At 43.7% G+C, this 19,011-nt stretch overlaps 1 protein-coding gene across 25 annotated transcripts in view; it reads left to right on the forward strand.

Annotated features, from left to right (window-relative positions):
* The window catches only part of LOC138637428 (titin homolog), a 1,151,517-nt gene that overhangs the window by 942,630 nt on the left and 189,876 nt on the right, over nt 1–19,011 (forward strand). For all 25 annotated transcript variants that reach the window (XM_069726100.1, XM_069726106.1, XM_069726124.1 and 22 more), the window contains 7 exons: nt 6,915–6,989; nt 8,418–8,492; nt 8,703–8,777; nt 8,996–9,070; nt 9,446–9,520; nt 9,705–9,779; nt 9,987–10,061. In XM_069726100.1, coding sequence (XP_069582201.1) covers nt 6,915–6,989; nt 8,418–8,492; nt 8,703–8,777; nt 8,996–9,070; nt 9,446–9,520; nt 9,705–9,779; nt 9,987–10,061 — 525 coding nt within the window. The remainder of the gene's footprint in view (nt 1–6,914; nt 6,990–8,417; nt 8,493–8,702; nt 8,778–8,995; nt 9,071–9,445; nt 9,521–9,704; nt 9,780–9,986; nt 10,062–19,011) is intronic.

The raw sequence follows: 19,011 nt of genomic DNA on the forward strand, positions 1-19,011 counted from the left end.
GCTGTTAGTTCGGCACGGTGGGTCTTTTTGCCCCTTTGCGTGGTTTTCGTTTTAGGGTTTTTTGTAGACTGCATAGTTCTCTTTGCTATCCTCGCTCTATCTAGAATATCGGGCCTCACTTTGCTGAATCTATTTCATTCCTACGTTTGTCTTTTCATCTTGCTAACAGTCATTATATGTGGGGGCTGCCTATTCCTTTGGGGTATTTCTCTGAGGTAAGTCAGGCTTGTATTTCTATCTTCAGGCTAGTCAGCTCCTCAGGCAGTGCCGAGTTGCATAGGTAGTGGATAGGCGCAATCCACTGCTGCTTCCAGTTGTGTGAGGATAGATCAGGTACTGCAGTCTACAGAGATTCCACGTCTCAGAGCTCGTCCTATTGTTTTGGGTTATTGCCAGATCTCTGTATGTGCGCTGATTACTGCACGCTGTGTTGCCTGATTGCCAGCCATAACAGTACAAGGAGCCATTCAATGATTTCCAATAGAGGGAAAAAAGAAATCCTGACATCATTTTTTTTTCTTAGCTCTGTCTTCAGTCTTTTTTTTCCCCTAGACATTAGAGTGCTTCAGGACACAGCTGTGGACATGGATATTCAGGCTCTGTGCTCCTCAATGGATAATCTCGTTGTAAATGTACAAAAGATTCAAGATACTATTGATCAGAAATCGATGCTAGAACCAAGAATTCCGATTCCTGATTTGTTTTTTGGTGACAGAACTAAGTTCCTGAGCTTCAGAAATAATTGTAAGCTATTTTTGGCCTTGAAACCTCATTCTTCTGGTAATCCTATTCAACAGGTTTTGATTATTATTTCTTTTTTGCGCGGCGACCCACAGGATTGGGCGTTTTCTCTTGCACCAGGAGATTCTGCATTGAGTAATGTTGATGCATTTTTCCAGGCGCTGGGATTGCTTTACGATGAGCCTAATTCAGTGGATCAAGCTGAGAAAAATCTGCTGGCTTTATGCCAGGGTCAGGATGATGTAGAAGTATATTGTCAGAAATTTAGAAAATGGTCAGTACTCACTCTGTGGAATGAATCTGCACTAGCGGCTTTGTTCAGAAAGGGTCTCTCTGAAGCTCTTAAGGATGTAATGGTGGGATTTCCTATGCCTGCTGGTTTGAATGAGTCTATGTCCTTGGCCATTCAGATCGGTCGTCGCTTGCGCGAGCGTAAATCTGTGCACCATCTGGCGGTATTGTCTGAGAGTAAACCTGAGCCTATGCAGTGCGACAGGACTATGACTAAAGTAGAACGGCACGAACACAGACGTCTGAACAGACTGTGTTTCTATTGTGGTGATTCTACTCATGCTATTTCTAATTGTCCTAAACGCACTAGGCGGTTCGATAGCTCTGCCGTTATTGGTACTGTACAGTCCAAATTCCTTTTGTCCATTACCTTAATGTGCTCTTTGTCATCATATTCTGTCATGGCGTTTGTGAATTCAGGCGCTGCCCTGAATCTGATGGATTTGGATTATGCTAAACGTTGTGGATTTTTCTTGGAGCCTTTGCGGTGTCCTATTCCGTTGAGAGGAATTGATGCTACACCTCTGGCCAAGAATAAGCCTCAGTACTGGGCCCAGCTGACCATGTGCATGGCTCCTGCACATCAGGAAGTTATTCGCTTTTTGGTACTGCATAATTTGCATGATGTGGTCGTGTTGGGGTTGCCATGGCTACAAACCCATAATCCAGTATTGGATTGGAACTCTATGTCGGTAACCAGCTGGGGTTGTCAGGGAGTACATGGTGATGTTCCATTTTTGTCTATTTCGTCATCCATTCCTTCTGACATCCCAGAGTTCTTGTCGGACTTTCAGGATGTATTTGAAGAGTCCAAGTCTGATGCCCTACCTCCGCATAGGAATTGTGATTGTGCTATCGATTTGATTCCTGGTAGTAAATTCCCTAAGGGTCGTTTATTTAATTTGTCCGTACCTGAACACACCGCTATGCGCAGTTATGTGAAGGAGTCCCTGGAGAAGGGACATATTCGCCCATCGTCGTCACCATTGGGAGCAGGGTTCTTTTTTGTAGCCAAGAAGGATGGTTCGCTAAGACCGTGTATTGATTACCGCCTTCTTAATAAGATCACTGTTAAGTTTCAGTATCCCTTGCCATTGATTTCTGACTTGTTTGCTCGGATTAAGGGGGCTAGTTGGTTTACTAAGATTGATCTTCGTGGTGCGTATAATCTGGTGAGAATCAGGCAGGGAGATGAATGGAAAACGGCATTTAATACGCCCGAGGGTCATTTTGAGTATCTGGTGATGCCGTTCGGACTTGCCAATGCTCCATCTGTTTTTCAGTCTTTTATGCATGACATTTTCCGTGAGTATCTGGATAAATTCTTGATTGTTTACTTGGATGACATTTTGATCTTCTCAGATGATTGGGAGTCTCATGTGAAGCAAGTCAGAATGGTTTTCCAGGTACTGCGTGCTAATTCCTTGTTCGTGAAGGGATCAAAGTGTCTCTTCGGTGTGCAGAAAGTTTCATTTTTGGGGTTCATCTTTTCCCCTTCTACTATCGAGATGGATCCGGTTAAGGTTCAGGCCATCCAGGATTGGACTCAGCCGACATCTCTAAAAAGTTTGCAGAAATTCCTGGGCTTTGCTAATTTTTATCGTCGCTTCATCTGTAATTTTTCTAGCATTGCCAGACCATTGACCGATTTGACCAAGAAGGGTGCTGATTTGGTTAATTGGTCTTCTGCTGCCGTGGAAGCTTTTCAGGAGTTGAAGCGTCGTTTTTGCTGTGCCCCTGTGTTGTGTCAACCTGATGTTTCTCTTCCGTTCCAGGTCGAGGTTGATGCTTCTGAGATTGGTGCAGGGGCGGTTTTGTCACAGAGAGGTTCTGGTTGCTCAGTGTTCAAACCATGTGCTTTCTTTTCCAGGAAATTTTCTGCTGCTGAGCGTAATTATGATGTGGGCAACCGAGAGTTGCTGGCCATGAAGTGGGCATTCGAGGAGTGGCGTCATTGGCTTGAGGGTGCTAAGCATCGCGTGGTGGTTTTGACTGATCATAAGAACCTTACTTATCTTGAGTCTGCCAAGCGCTTGAATCCTAGACAGGCCCGTTGGTCGTTGTTTTTTGCTCGTTTTGATTTTGTGATTTCATACCTTCCGGGCTCTAAAAATGTGAAGGCGGATGCTCTGTCTAGGAGTTTTGTGCCCGACTCTCCGGGGTTATCTGAGCCGGCGAGTATCCTCAAGGAAGAAGTCATTGTGTCTGCCATCTCCCCTGATATGCGGAGAGTGTTGCAGAAATTTCAGGCTAATAAACCTGATCGTTGTCCGGCCGAGAAACTGTTCGTCCCTGATAGGTGGACTAGTAAAGTTATCTCTGAACTTCATTGTTCGGTGCTGGCCGGTCATCCAGGAATCTTTGGTACCAGGGAGTTGGTTGCTAGATCCTTCTGGTGGCCATCTCTGTCACGGGATGTGCATGCTTTTGTGCAGTCCTGTGGAATTTGTGCTAGGGCTAAGCCCTGCTGTTCACGTGCCAGTGGGTTGCTTTTGCCCTTGCCGGTCCCGAAGAGGCCTTGGACACATATTTCGATGGATTTCATTTCTGACCTTCCCGTTTCTCAAAAGATGTCTGTCATTTGGGTGGTCTGTGATCGCTTTTCTAAAATGGTCCATCTGGTGCCCTTGGTTAAATTGCCTTCCTCCTCTGATTTGGTGCCTTTGTTCTTCCAGCATGTGGTTCGTTTACATGGCATTCCTGAGAATATTGTTTCTGACAGAGGTTCCCAGTTTGTCTCGAGGTTCTGGCGAGCCTTTTGTGGTAGGATGGGCATTGACCTATCTTTTTCCTCGGCCTTCCATCCTCAGACTAATGGCCAGACCGAACGAACCAATCAGACCTTGGAAACATATCTGAGATGTTTTGTTTCCGCTGACCAGGATGATTGGGTGTCATTTTTGCCGTTGGCTGAGTTCGCCCTTAATAATCGGGCCAGCTCGGCTACCTTGGTCTCTCCATTTTTCTGCAATTCTGGGTTCCATCCTCGTTTCTCTTCAGGACAGGTTGAGTCTTCGGACTGTCCTGGTGTGGATAATGTGGTGGACAGGTTGCAGCAGATCTGGACTCAGGTAGTGGACAATTTGACCTTGTCCCAGGAGAAGGCTCAGCTTTTCGCTAATCACAGACGCCGTGTGGGACCCCGACTTCGTGTTGGGGATCTGGTTTGGTTATCTTCTCGTCATATACCTATGAAGGTTTCCTCTCCTAAATTTAAACCTCGTTTTATTGGTCCGTATAGGATTTCTGAGATTCTCAATCCGGTGTCTTTTCGTCTGACCCTCCCAGACTCCTTTTCCATACATAATGTATTCCATAGGTCGTTGTTGAGGAGATACGTGGCACCTATGGTTCCATCTGTGGAGCCTCCTGCCCCTGTTTTGGTGGAGGGGGAATTGGAGTATATTGTGGAGAAGATTTTGGATTCTCGTGTCTCTAGACGGAAACTCCAGTATCTGGTCAAATGGAAGGGTTATGCTCAGGAAGATAATTCCTGGGTTTTTGCCTCTGATGTCCATGCCCCAGATCTTGTTCGTGCCTTTCATGTGGCTCATCCTGGTCGGCCTGGGGGTTCTGGTGAGGGTTCGGTGACCCCTCCTCAAGGGGGGGGTACTGTTGTGAATTCTGTGGCTGAGTTCACTTCTGTGGTCACAAGTGGTATTGCAGTCTCTGGGCTTCCTCCCTCAGGTGTTTTGGTGAGCTCGTTGGCTGCCTTGCTATTTAGCTCCACCTGAGTCTGTCTTTCTTGCTCCTTGTCAATGTTCCAGTGTTGGATCTGAGCTACTGCATCTTTCCTTGGGCCTGCTGCTCTGCTAGATAAGTGCTTCTAGTTTGTTTTCTGTTTTTTCTGTCCAGCTTGTTATTATCTTTTGCTGGAAGCTCTGAGAAGCAAAGGGGTGCACCGCCGTGCTGTTAGTTCGGCACGGTGGGTCTTTTTGCCCCTTTGCGTGGTTTTCGTTTTAGGGTTTTTTGTAGACTGCATAGTTCTCTTTGCTATCCTCGCTCTGTCTAGAATATCGGGCCTCACTTTGCTGAATCTATTTCATTCCTACGTTTGTCTTTTCATCTTGCTAACAGTCATTATATGTGGGGGCTGCCTATTCCTTTGGGGTATTTCTCTGAGGTAAGTCAGGCTTGTATTTCTATCTTCAGGCTAGTCAACTCCTCAGGCAGTGCCGAGTTGCATAGGTAGTGGATAGGCGCAATCCACTGCTGCTTCCAGTTGTGTGAGGATAGATCAGGTACTGCAGTCTACAGAGATTCCACGTCTCAGAGCTCGTCCTATTGTTTTGGGTTATTGCCAGATCTCTGTATGTGCGCTGATTACTGCACGCTGTGTTGCCTGATTGCCAGCCATAACAGTGGTGCACCAACATTTTTGACCACGTATGTACACATCTGAATACAGAAGTGCACCCACCATTAATATATAATTGGTTATTATGCAATCCACAATTCCAAATATATGATAATCCACCACTGTGCCCCTATTAACTATACATAGCCACTTTCCTCATCTAATATATAAATTAATTAGCACTTGTACTCTTTCTTCCAATTCATTACTAGTCACTGCATCCTCATCGCCCCCTATTATGTACCTCCCGCTCTAACCGTAACCCTAATTCATTATATTTACATGCCCTTTCCACCCCAATTCAATGTCATGTCTTTCTCTCCCACCCTCTATTCATTATCAACTGGTCTCCCCCACATTCAATGCATCATTTACTTCCTCATCCTAAAAATTCATTATAATATGCTCTTCCACAGGTCATCATTTGCTTTCCACACCCCCCACCTTCACTTCAATTGCTGTCCTCAGTCCCTCACACTCAATTCATCACTTACAGTCCCCCTCAACTCCTACTTCATCATTTGCAGTCCCCTGCCCCTACCCCACTATATCATTTGCAGTCCCCCTCACTCCAGTTTCATTTGCAGTCCCCTTACTTCATCATTTAAAGTCCCCTATTCCTCTCTCACTTCATCATTTTCAGACCCCCTCAGACATACTTCAATATGTGCAGTCCCCTTCCCCCATTTCATCACTTGCTGTCCCCACCAGACAGACATCAGCATGTGCAGTCCCCCACTTCATCATTTGCAGTCCCCTCCCCCCACTTTATCATGTGCAGTCCCCCTCCACCACACGTCATCATCTGCAGACACCCCTCAGGCACCCTCAATTATGTGCAGTCCCCTCTCCTGTTTCATCACTTGCAGTCCCTCCAGACATACCTCATCATGTGCAGTCCCGCACGTCATCATGTGCAGTCCCCCTCCACCACACTTCATCATGTGCAGTCCCTTCTTAGATACAATTCATCATTCTCAGTCACCCACCCCCACTCACTTCATCATTCGTAGTACCGCCCTTCCCCACACTCCATCATTTGCAGTCCCTCTTCCCCACACTTCATCATGTGCAGTCCCCATTCCCCACTTCATGTGCAGTTCCCCACTTCATCATTTGCAGTCCCCTCCCCCACTTCATCATGTTCAGCCCCCTCCCCCTCACTTCATCATGTGCAGTCTCCCCTCAGACACACTCCTTTATATGCAGTCCCCCTCCCCATTTTCAACACTTGCATTCCCCCCAGACACACCTCATCATGTGCAGTCCCCCACTTCAATATTTGAAGTCCCCGCCCCCACTCTACTGCTGCTTACAAAGCCGCAAACAGCAGTAAGGACAGTAATGCCCTAATGGCGGCCCTGAGAGTATGCTAGCAAAGTGCTGTAAGGAGAAATGATTAGTATATCAAGCTACAAGAACCAATTTAGTGTGAAATACCTAAATAAATTTGATGCAGGTTATCATTTAGCTTTACCCTGACTAACCATAGGACAGTGTTAGTTAATCTCAAATTCATTTGCAGAGCCTGTAGCGAAAAAGCACGAAGAACCTGTAGAATCCAAGAAGAAAGAGGAAAAGCCTGCAGAACCAAAGAAAGGTACCTAAGCTTCTGAGCAAAATATTCATGAAGAGTGTGCTAGCTAAGGCTACTTTCACACTTGCGTCATGTGACATCCATCGCAATGCATCATTTTGGGGAAAAAACGGATCCTGAAAATGTGCCGGCAGGATGCGTTTTTTGTCCATAAACTTGCATTGCCGCCGGATCGCAACGTATGGCCATATGTCGTGTCCGTCGTGCACTGGATCCGTCGTGTTTTGGCGGACAGTCATCACGAAAAAAACATTCAATATAACATTTTTTTGTACGTCGGATCTGCCAATTCCTACAGCGCATGTGCGGCCGGAACTCCACCCCCTCCACCCTGGACTTTAGAATGGGCAGCGGATGCGTTGAAAAACTGCATCCACTGCCCATGTTGTGCTGAATTTGCACAACGTACGTTGGTACGTCGACGCATTGCGACGGCCCCGTACCAACGCAAGTGTTAAAGAAGCCTAAGAGGTGGTGTAAGGAATAGTGCTAGAGAGAGGCGTCTCCCGAAGAAGCAGTGCAAAACGCGCGTCGGGGCAGGGGGACGCCAAGGCATTTCCCCATGTGGCTGACCGCAAGGTAGTTTATTTACATATATATATATATGCCATTTATGAAGGTAGATTGTGTGCCATATTAAAAGGACAAGTGTTAACTTGCCTAATGACTAGGAAGATACTGCGAGCGCATTTAGGCTAACATGGATCTCCTTTCACATGTATTATATATAAAGTTTTCAGGCATGTAAAATACATTCTATTGGTATTTCAATCAGCCCAGTGTTTGGGATTAGCCTATGGCAGAATTGTCCCTTGTTGTGGTCCAGTACCCTTTTTGTTCTAGTAGATATATGTAGTTTTTATGAAGATTTTTTCTAATAAAAAATTTGGTTTTATATGAGTACCATGGTCGAGGTCACTTTATTTATCTGATCACGTCCAATGTGAGATATGGTTCAGATTCAGCAGAGAGTGTCTCCTGATTCGTGGTAAGCACTCACTGTCTATGGACACTGTGCATAGGGAACCTGGTGTGGGCGGAGTTATCTTCCTCAGCTCTGCTGTATTGATAAGTCTTAAAACTCTGTGTCAGAACGGCTGCACCCAGTAATCTAAGTGATTCATCATTTGAGTCAGGGTTTCTTTGCTAACATCATGCTGCTCTTAGAGGAGGTAGCAAAAACCTGCTGATAGATTCCCTTTAGGTAAATTTGATATACCATAGTTTCTGCTTTGTGGACTGTTTTAGAGCATGCAGACCAAGAAATGGCATAAGGTAGATACTGTAACATTTCAAGTCCCATGTTCCACATCTGTCACACAGAGTGCACCATCAAAACAAAACACATTTAGGGCAATTATTGCCTGTCTGTTGCCATTTAAGTTTCTGAGTTTTTTGACAATATTAATAAATCTCTGATGCTTTTTATAGAACCTCCAGTGAAAGAGCGTGAAAAACCAGTAGAACCCAAAAAGGAAGAGGAAAAGTCATCAAAACCCAAGAAAGGTGCCAAAGTATTGTCACAAAATATTGATGTATCGTATACTAATTAAAAGATAATGTAAAGACACGTGTCTATCACATTTAGTTACACGTGCAGAATTTATCAGACAAACTGCACCACAGTTTAAAAAAATTATGCAGTTTCTACCGATCTGTTGTTGTTTATCCATCTAACATTTAAACAATATTAATACATTTCCAATATCTTTTCAGAGCCTCCAGTGAAAAAGCGTGAAGAGCCTTCAGAACCCAAGAAAAAACAGGAGGAGCCACCAGAACCTAAGAAAGGTACCTACATTTTCCAGTTTGCCTCAAAATATTGGTATAGATTATTAAAACTAATAGATTGTGTAAGGTGGATTATCTGACATATCAATCCATATTTGCCATATTTATCACAAGTAGTTCACCACCTAAATATATTTAGTGTAGTTTCTACCAGTCTACTATAGTTTATTTCTATCTCATGTTGGGAAAGTATTAACAAATCTCCAATACCTCTGCAGAATCTCCAATGAAAAAACAAGCAGAGCCTGAAGAACGCCCCAAAAAACTTGAGGAGCCAGCAGAACCCAAGAAAGGTATTCACCTATTGTTGCAAAATATTGGTGTCAAGCAATCAAGCCAAGAGATGGAGGAGGGCTGGGGTCACACTTGCAACTGCAATGTGAGAAACTCATGTGAGTATCTCACCTCAGTACCCGGCACTGGCGCCGGCACTCGGGACCGGACTGTGCTGGTGCCGGGTATTGATGCGAGAGACTCGCACGAGTTTCTCGCATTGCAAGTTGCAAGTGTGACCCTGGCCTAAGGAAGACTGTCTAACAAATCTAGCCCCTTGTGCTAAATCACACAATGTGCAGCACTGTAATAAATATGGCGTTATTGCTGTCTGATCTAGTTTTATCCTGTCTAAGCTTACTACTCTATTCATAGTTATACAAATATCTTTACAGATTCTACAAAGAAAAAGCAAGAAGATGATAAGGAACCCAAAAAGAAACAGGAGCAGCCAAGAGAAACTAAGAAAGGTACTTAAGTATTATCACAAAATACTGGCGTAGAGTATGCAAGTCAAGAGATGGAATTAAGTATATTGTCTAACTTTTATCACTGCACCATGAAAATATATTTAGGGTAGTTTCTACCTATGTGCTGTAGCTTCATCCTGTCAAAGTCTAGAACAGTATTAATAGATGTCAAATACCTTTGTAGAGCCTCCATTGAAAAAGCATGAAGAACCAGTAGAACCTAGGAAGAAAGAGGAGAAGCCAACAGAATCTAAGAAAGGTAACTAAGTATTGGCATAACAAATTAATGTAGAGCATTTTTGCTTAGACGAGGTGTAAAGTAAAATGCCTAACGTGTAGCAACATGTGCTAAATTTATCACACAGTATCTACACTACAGTACAAATTTGGTTTAGTTACTGCCTGTTTGATCAACTTTTATGATAATATCTATAAATCTCAAATACCTTTTGCAAACCTTTTGCAGAACCTCCAGTGAAAAAGCATGAAGAGCCAGCTGAACACAAAAAGAAGGCTGAGAAGCAAGCAGAATCTAGAAAAGGTACCTACTGTACAGAATATTAATGTAGAGAAAGCTAGTTAAGTGCTGTAAGGAAGAACGTGTAGAGTATACAGTGGTATGCAAAAGTATTCACCCCTTGGCTTTTAACCTATTTTGTGACATTCCAACCTGTGTTTCAATATTTTTTTAATCCAATTTGTTTGTGCTGTATCAGCATTAAATAGTTGAAGTTGGTGAAGCGAAGTGAGAAAAATATAGGTACAAATTAAATTTATTTGATTAAAATAACTAAAAATTGGCATGTGCACATGTATTCACTCCTTTTGCTATGAAGCCCCGAAAAATATCTGATGAAAGCAATAACCTTCATAAGTCACATGCTTAGTTAAAGGAAGTCCATCTTTGCACAATCTAAGTGTCACATCGTCTGTCAGTATATACACACCTTTTCTGAAAGGCTACAGAGGCTGCAACACCATCAAGCAAGTGGCACTACTAACCAAACACCACCATGAAGACCAAGGAGATCTCCAAACAAGTCAGGAACAATGTTGTTAAGAAATAAAATTCAGGGTTGGGTTATAACAAAAATCAATATTTCTGATTATCTCCCCGGAGCACCATGGAATCTAATGCCATCAACTGGAAAAAATATGGTACCACAACAAACCTTCTATGAGAGGGCCACCCAAAAAAACTCTCAGCCAAGATAAGGAGGGCAATAATCAAAAGGGCAGCATACAGACCAAAGGTAACCCTGAAGGAGCTGCAGAGTTCTCAAGCAGAGACTGGAGTATGTCTCCATATGACCACAATAAGCCAGACACTCCATAGATGTAGCCTTTATGGATGATTGAGCACAAAAAAAACTTTATTCACACACAAAAATTGCAAGGCTCATTTTGTGTTTGCCAAACGATTTGCAGGAGACTCACCAAATGTATGGAGAAAAGTGCTGTGGTCAGAAGAGGCTAAAATTTTACTTTTTGGCCCCCACAGTAAATGCTATGTCTGGTGCCAAACTAAAACAGCTCATCACCCCAAGAACACCATCCGCACAGTGAAACATGGTGGTGGCAACATCATGCTGTGGGAATGTTTTTGGCAACAGAGAAAATAGTCAAATGGATGATGGATGGACAAAATACAGGAATATTCTTGAGCAAAACCTGTTTACGTCTGTCAGGAGTTTGAAATTGGGATGGCCATTCACCTTCCAACAAGGTGCTTTTTTGTCGCACATTGTCTGGTATGGCAGATACGTTGATGACCCGCTCATCATCTGGAGTGGAAATGCATCTGTCATACCAGACTTTGTGCTATATCTTAAAACTAAAGATCATAATTTGAAATTTACTTACAGCAGTGATCCCACATCTATTTCTTTTCTTGATATGAAGTTTTAGGGTGTGCATTGTGAAATTAATTCTACCACGACTTTTACTAAACCCTTTGCAGGTAACACCATACAACACGCATCCAGCATACTATTAGATCCATACCTGTAGGAGAGTTTTAAAGAACTAAACACAATTGTAGTGATAGTAACAACTTGCAGGCTGAACTAGCTTACTCCTCACAGAAACTAAAAAAGAGGAAATATCCAAATTGGAAACGCAATAGGGCATGCAATATGATTTTACATAGAAGTCGCACTGATTTGATTACGCTCATATCCAATTAAAAAGTGGACCGGCAATTTCAACAGAAACCATTTGTATGTTTTCAGTATAATCCACAGTTTTATAGGATTAGAGACATCATTAACAAATTTTTGCATATCCTCCGTGAGGATGCAATTTTAGGTACAATTTTGCAATCTGGTTGCAACATAGTTGCCAGGAAAGCACCAACTATTGGCAACATTGTGTCTCCTAGCATATATCCTTACAGAAATAAAAAGGAAAAATGGCTCAGCTGCTGTGTTCTTTTAAATGTGATAGTACCAACTGTTAAACATTCAGACAGTTAACATCAAGACGTTCAATAATCCTAACAATACCCCAACTTTCATCATTAAAAATGTCAATAATTGCAACTCCAGTCATATTGTATTTAAAATTGACTCTACTTCATGCAACAAATCATATGTAGGATGTACATCTCGTAAATTGAAAAGCGAATCTCGGAACATTTATATGATATATCTGATATCACCAATAGCATTCATGATATTTCTTCAGTGGCAAAACATTTCATACTTTGCCACTACAGGAACATTTCTTCTTTCCGTGTTTATGGAATAGAGAAAGTTGAGAAATCTTTTTGCAGCAGAGACATACAACACCGTCTCTCCACCCATGAGGCATTTTGGATTTATTATTTTGATAAATATTTCCTGATGGTCTCAACAAATGTAATGAAATCATGTTCCATTATTAATGAGTTTTTGGGCATGCCATTCTTTTTTTTTCCCCTATTGTGGGTATATTTATAATTGTATTTGTTCATTGTCATTTGCTTTATATTTTCATTTGTTATGCAAAAGCAGGTTTTAATTGCATTGCTACAATTTAGCTTTTCACCTTTAGGACCTGGCATATATCATGTGATATGGCATTTTCACATGATTAGTCTAGCATGGTTTAATGCTCAGAGGGAGATGGTGCACTGTAATCTTTGCTAGATCACTGAGATGATCAAAACGTGTCACCTGTTATCTCCTATCTACTAATCTGTTCTGGGGCATTCAGGTTTTAAACATTTTTAATGATACCATTTTGATGCAGATACATTCTTTTGATTGTCCATTATTGCATTTTAATGCAATGTTGCGGCTACCAAAAAAACATAATTCCGGCATTTGGAATTTTTTTCTCATTATGCCATTTAGCGATCATGCTATTCTTCTTTTATTATTAGATCGGGTGACTCTGATTTCGGTGATACCAAATATGTGCAAGTTTGATTTTTTTTGTTTTATTTTGAATGGGGCAAAAGGGGGGTGATTTGAACTTTTATATATTTTTTATTTTTTTGCATATTTTTTTAAACCTTGTTTTTTTTTAGTTTTGCCATGCTTCTGTGACACCCAGGAGACTGGGATACCCAGCACCGGACCAATGGAGTCTGTCTCTTGAGGGGGGTGTCACGGGTGGCTTGACCCGGTGCTGTGGCCTCAGGCAATGCACAGTGTAAGGGGTATCATGAGGGGACAGGCACTTACTTGATCAGCAGCAGGTTCTCCCAGCGGTGACGATCCTGATCCTGGATAGATGGCTATTGTCCAAATGAAAGACTGAGGCACTGAAACGTTTAACCAGTTTACTTTAACATAAAAGGATTTACAACCAGTCCTGTCACCGGAGTCTGTATGGGAACTCTGAGTTACTTTGACCCTGCCGGGGTCTTCGCCTCTTATTGTGCGCAATATCTGTGTGGCCCTGCTGCTGTATGTGAACTGGCTGCCAGCCCAATCTGTCCCCTCCGGGTCCTGGTTCGACGGGCAACCCGAGTCCTTTTATCGGTTTACCCCCTCTGGGAGTACCGCTGAACTCTGTGTCTGTTGCTGCATCCGACCCTAGTGAAGCTGATATCACCTCACATTTTTCCGGTTGCTGTATTATATATAATGAATACAGCCACGGATCCGATATCCGTCTTTGCGCCTGTTCTGGGTAGTGATTAATGCTACCCGGTTCTCACAATGTCCTTTTTCTCTATCCCTCTTCTCCTCAGGCCGGTGATTTAGGCCTGGAAACCGTCATAGGGCTGTTAGAGATTCAACTGTATGACCTCTCACCATCAGCTCCTTGGCCCAACTGCCATTTCTTCTCTCAGACCAGAATGGATCAAGGGGAGTCTCTGGAGCTCCCCCTTCTGGCCGGAGGTGGTAGTGCAGTCTTGCTATTTTAGTATTTGTACTTACTGTCAGTAACTATTTTTGTGGCAAATACCCCTAGGGGTGCCACATTCCCCCTTAGTTAAGAACAGTACTCCGGGACTGTGGGACAATAACATTTTGAAATAACAATTAATATGTACAGAGTCTTAAAAATGAAAAGTTACAAAAACCACTCAAGGAAACAAAAATAGAGTTCTGTAAAAAGTCACTTCAAATAGCGTCCATTAATACAGTTCTATCCTTGAAGGTATTAGTAACGGCACTGTACTTAGTGTCCAGGAATTTAGTTCCATTTTTCCAACGGAGTTATCAATATAAAGTCTAAAGAAAGTTCAAAAAGAGCAAAAAGCAAAGTTCAAAAAGCAGTCTTTCCGGAGCTTTGATTTAGTGCCTCCGGGCTGATAAAAAGTTCAAGAATATGCAATAAGTTCATACAGACAAGTCTCTGTAGGCACTGGGCTTAAACGTTGCAGACTGATAGCAATGACTATACTACATTTTCTGTTTAACTATATACGGCATAACATATATACAATTCACATTATGAGCTTTATAGTTGGTAATCTGCATACCTGGCCGGTAATTGACCCTGGGTACTACGCTGTGATCTACGTAATAGCGGTGTCTCTTCATGTGGTGTACTACTGTCTACTGCGGATGTAGTATCTGCCCGCTCTGCTAAAGATAATTCCACAACTATGGAGTTGGCAAGTCCACCGTGAATGGGATTACTCTGACCAGGAATCTGTTCTTCCTGGCCTGGAACCTCCTGTAGTACGGGGTCAGCCTCTTCCTGTCTTGGGACTTCTGGTATTGGGTTCGGTGTTGGGTAAAAGGCCACCATGGGAACCACTACTGCACCATGGTATGTTAGTAGGGTTTTGGGAAAGTCTCCTATACAGGTGTGATACACTTCCTCTTCTTTTTTCTTTACTGGTTGAACCTGTATGGGTTGAATAACTTCTGGTTCTGGCTGGACAACGTCTGGCTCTTTCAATGCTTCCGGACATAATTTAAGATTGTCTCTTGACACTAGTACAGATGTTAAGCCTCCGTTTTTGCTAATGAGACACATTTTAGGATTATCCACTCTTGTTGGTAAAACTGTGTAGGGTACGGCTTCCCACTGATTGTCCAGTTTATTGGTTCGACGATTTCTCTTGAGCACTTGGTCACCCGGTCTTAATGGGGTCGCTAGAGCATTCTGGTTGAAAGTTCGCTCTTGTCTTTCTCTAGTTTGCTGAAGGCTTCTTTCCACACTCTCTTGCACTTGGCGATACTGCTTTTGCCGTATGATATCCCAATTGGAGTCTTGAACTTCTGCGTCTGGTTTCAGAATTCCCATTTCTAGATCGATTGGTAATTGGCCGGGTCTTGCACGCATAAGGTAAGCTGGGGTGCAGTTGGTGGAGCTCACCGGGACATGATTATACAGATCCACCAAGTCAGGCAATTTCTCTGGCCATGGATTCCTTTCTGTCTCAGGTAAAGTCTTTAGTAGGTCTATTACAATATGGTTCATCTTCTCGCATAAGCCGTTTGTTTGTGGATGATAGGCCGTCGTCCGGATCTTTTTGCAACCATACATATTACAGAATTCTCTGAAGATCTCTGATTCAAAGGCTGTACCTTGGTCGGTGAGAACCTGTTCCGGATATCCATGGGGTCTACAAAAGTACGTTTGGAACGCTTTGGCTGCTGTTTTTGCTGTCAGATCTTTTACGGGTACTACTACCAAGAAACGTGAATAATGGTCCACGATGGTCAAGGCATAGACATAGCCGGACCGGCTTGGTGTCAACTTCACGTGGTCCATGGCTACAAGTTCAAGTGGTTGTTTGGTGATTATGGGCTGCAGTGGTGCTCTTTGGTTCTTTTGATCGTTTCTTCTGAGGTTACACGGGCCACAATTTCTGCACCACTGTTCGATTGATTTTCTCATCCCCACCCAATAAAATCTTTCTCTTAGAAGTACTTCTAACTTTTTCCAACCGAAGTGACCAGCACCATTATGGTAAGCTTCGAGGACCATCTTCACATCTTGTTTAGGCACAATAATCTGCCAAACCAATTCATGTGTTTTCGGATTGGTGTATCTTCTACAGAGCTTCCCTTGATACAGGAACATTTTGCCTCTCTCTTTCCAGAGTTGATGCGTCTCTTCTGGGGCATCCTCATAGGGATATGCACTTTGCTCAGTCAACAGTTCCTTCACCAACTTCACAGCCGGATTGCTGTCTTGGGTGTCAGCCCATCTATGGTGTGCTAACGGATTAAAATTCACCTCTTGTTGTTTCTGATAGGTACTTGACTGATGATGTTTTGCCTTGGGACGATGGAAGGCTGGTAGTTCAATTTCTTCAAGCTCCCCCGTTTCCTCTTCTACATCTCTCAAGTGTGGCATCCGGGATAGGGCATCGGCATTTCCATTCTTGCGACCTGCTCGATACTTGATTATGAAGTTGTAATTAGATAACCGGGCTATCCATCGCTGTTCTAACGCACCTAATTTGGCTGTGTCCAGGTGGGTCAACGGATTGTTGTCAGTATAGACAATAAATTCTGCAGCGGCCAGATAGTGTTTGAAACGCTCCGTCACAGCCCAAACTACTGCCAGTAGTTCCAATTTGAAGGAGCTGTAATTTTCTGAATTTCTTTCAGTAGGCCGGAGCTTTCTACTTGCAAAGGCGATGACTTTCTCCCGACCTTCTTGCTTTTGTGACAGCACCGCTCCTAGTCCCACATTACTGGCATCGGTGTAGAGGATGAAAGGTTTATGGTAATCTGGGTATGCCAGAACCTCTTCTCCGGTTAGTGCCTTCTTTAGTTGTTCAAAGGAGTCTTCCCTTTCGTCGTTCCACTGAAAAGGAGGGTTTCGGTTTGAAGGTTTCTTCATCTGCCCTACCAAGGTGTCTTGCAAGGGTGCTGCCAACTTGGTAAATCCTTTTATAAATCTGCAATAGTAACCCACCAATCCCAGGAATTGTCTCACTTCTTTTGCGCTGGTAGGTCTTGGCCAATCCCTTATGGCGCTTATTTTCTCGGGATCTGGTGCTACTCCCTCCGAACTCACGATGTGTCCCAGGTACTGTACCTTTGGCTTGAGAAGGTGACATTTGGATGGCTTGACTTTCATGCCATACCTGGATAAGGCTTCGAACACTTCTGCCAGGTCTATTAAGTGTTGTTCGTAAGTCTTTGAGTAGACGATCACATCATCTAGGTACAGGAGGACGGTCTCGAAGTTCTTGTGTCCGAGGCAGCATTCCATCAGCCGCTGGAAGGTACCGGATGCGTTGCAGAGTCCGAACGGCATGCGATTAAATTCACATAGACCCATTGGTGTGGTGAATGCCGTCTTTTCCTTATCTCTCTCAGCCACAGGGACTTGCCAATACCCGCTTGTTAAGTCTAAGGTGGAAAAATAATTAGCAGATTTCAAAGCAGTTAAGGACTCTTCTATCCTAGGCAAGGGGTAGGCGTCTTTATGGGTGATGTTATTAATCTTCCGGTAGTCTACGCACATTCTCATGGTTCCGTCCTTTTTTTTGACAATCACTAGAGGGGCCGCCCAGGGGCTACAGCTGTCTCTTATTACCCCGGCCTGTTTCATTTCCCTCAGCATATCTTTTGCACATTGATAGTGAGCGGGCGGTATGGGTCTATATCTTTCTTTTATTGGGGGATGGTCACCTGTGGGGATTGTGTGTTCTACCCCTTCAATCCGTCCGAAGTCCAATGGGTGTTTACTGAAGACTTGTTCATATTCCGTCACTAGCCTATACACCCCTTGTTTTTGATGGGTAGGTGTTGAATTTATGCCCACGTGTAGCTGTTGGCACCAATCCTCCATTTCTCCATCTGAGCCATTGCCTTCCACCTGACAGGTTGGTTCTAAGGGCTCAATGGTTGTGATGGCATTGTTGTCAACAGTATATAGCTTTGCCATTGTAGCATACCTTGGCAAAGTGACCTCTTCCTCTCCACAGTTCAAAAGTCGTACCGGCACTCGTCCCCGGTGTACCTCGACTATCCCTCGTGCTGTGAGTATAGTGGGCCTGCTGTCGGTGTACACTGGTTCTATTAAGGCTTGATAATCTCGTCCCTTAGTACCAATGGCTGCTCTACACCATACCAGCATTTCTGTTTTTGGTGGGATTACAATAGACGTTGGATCACTTACCCTCACACTGCCGATTTCTCCACCTGCAACTTCTACCTGTTGCCTTAACATCAATACTTTTATTTCCCTCCGGAGAACTCTCTGCTGGCAGGATTGGGCAGTTTCAGCAATTTGCTGTAAGACAGAAATGACTTCGGAAAAGCAGTTCTCTAACACATTCATTCCTATCAATACAGTTGGTTCACAGTTCCGCCGGTCAACATCAACAACAATTATACCCTGTTTCTTCAGTTCTACTTTACCAATCTTTATGGTCATCTCCCTGAATCCTAGTTTCGGTACCAACTTACCATTACTGGCCCATATATCTAGTTCAACATCAGAGGGCCCTTTATCAATATCTGCATCAGCCCAGTACCTCTTATAAAGGATATACGGTATAGATGAAATCTGGGAACCTGTGTCCAGCAAAGCGTTGAGGGGAATTCCGTCCAGCACGATAGGGATAATGGGTCGTCCTCCGATGTACCTGTCGTGCCAGGGTGTTGGGCCTTGAAAGTTCATTCCTGCGAAGCGGCCCGCATTCCCAGGGGATTCCCGTTTAAATCACAATCTCGTGCAAAGTGGCCCGGCTGCTGGCAACGGCGGCAAATGGGCTGTCCATCCGGTTGGTAGCGGTCGCGGGGTCGTCCTCTCCATGTCGGGTATCTCCGGGGTCTCATCCATGGAACATCCTCTCTACAGTTTGCCAACTGCATCTTGTGTCCTCTCATCTCCTGCATGGTTTTAGCCATTGAAGCAACAACATCAGCTAAAGAGTCAAGCTTTTGTTGAAGAGCCTCATTAGTACTGGGCCCCAGGGGCTTAGCAATGGCCCCAGACATAGCTGATGTCACTGGCACTCCCTGTTGTTGAGGTGCCTCTGCCATGGGTTGCGCAGGATCCTGATCCCGAGGTGCCTCTGCCAGCTGGAGACGTATAGCGCTCTCCTTTAATTGGGCAAATGTCAATTCAGGGTTCTT

This window comes from Ranitomeya imitator, chromosome 5, assembly GCF_032444005.1.
Source record: "Ranitomeya imitator isolate aRanImi1 chromosome 5, aRanImi1.pri, whole genome shotgun sequence".
Taxonomy (NCBI): Eukaryota; Metazoa; Chordata; class Amphibia; order Anura; family Dendrobatidae; genus Ranitomeya; species Ranitomeya imitator.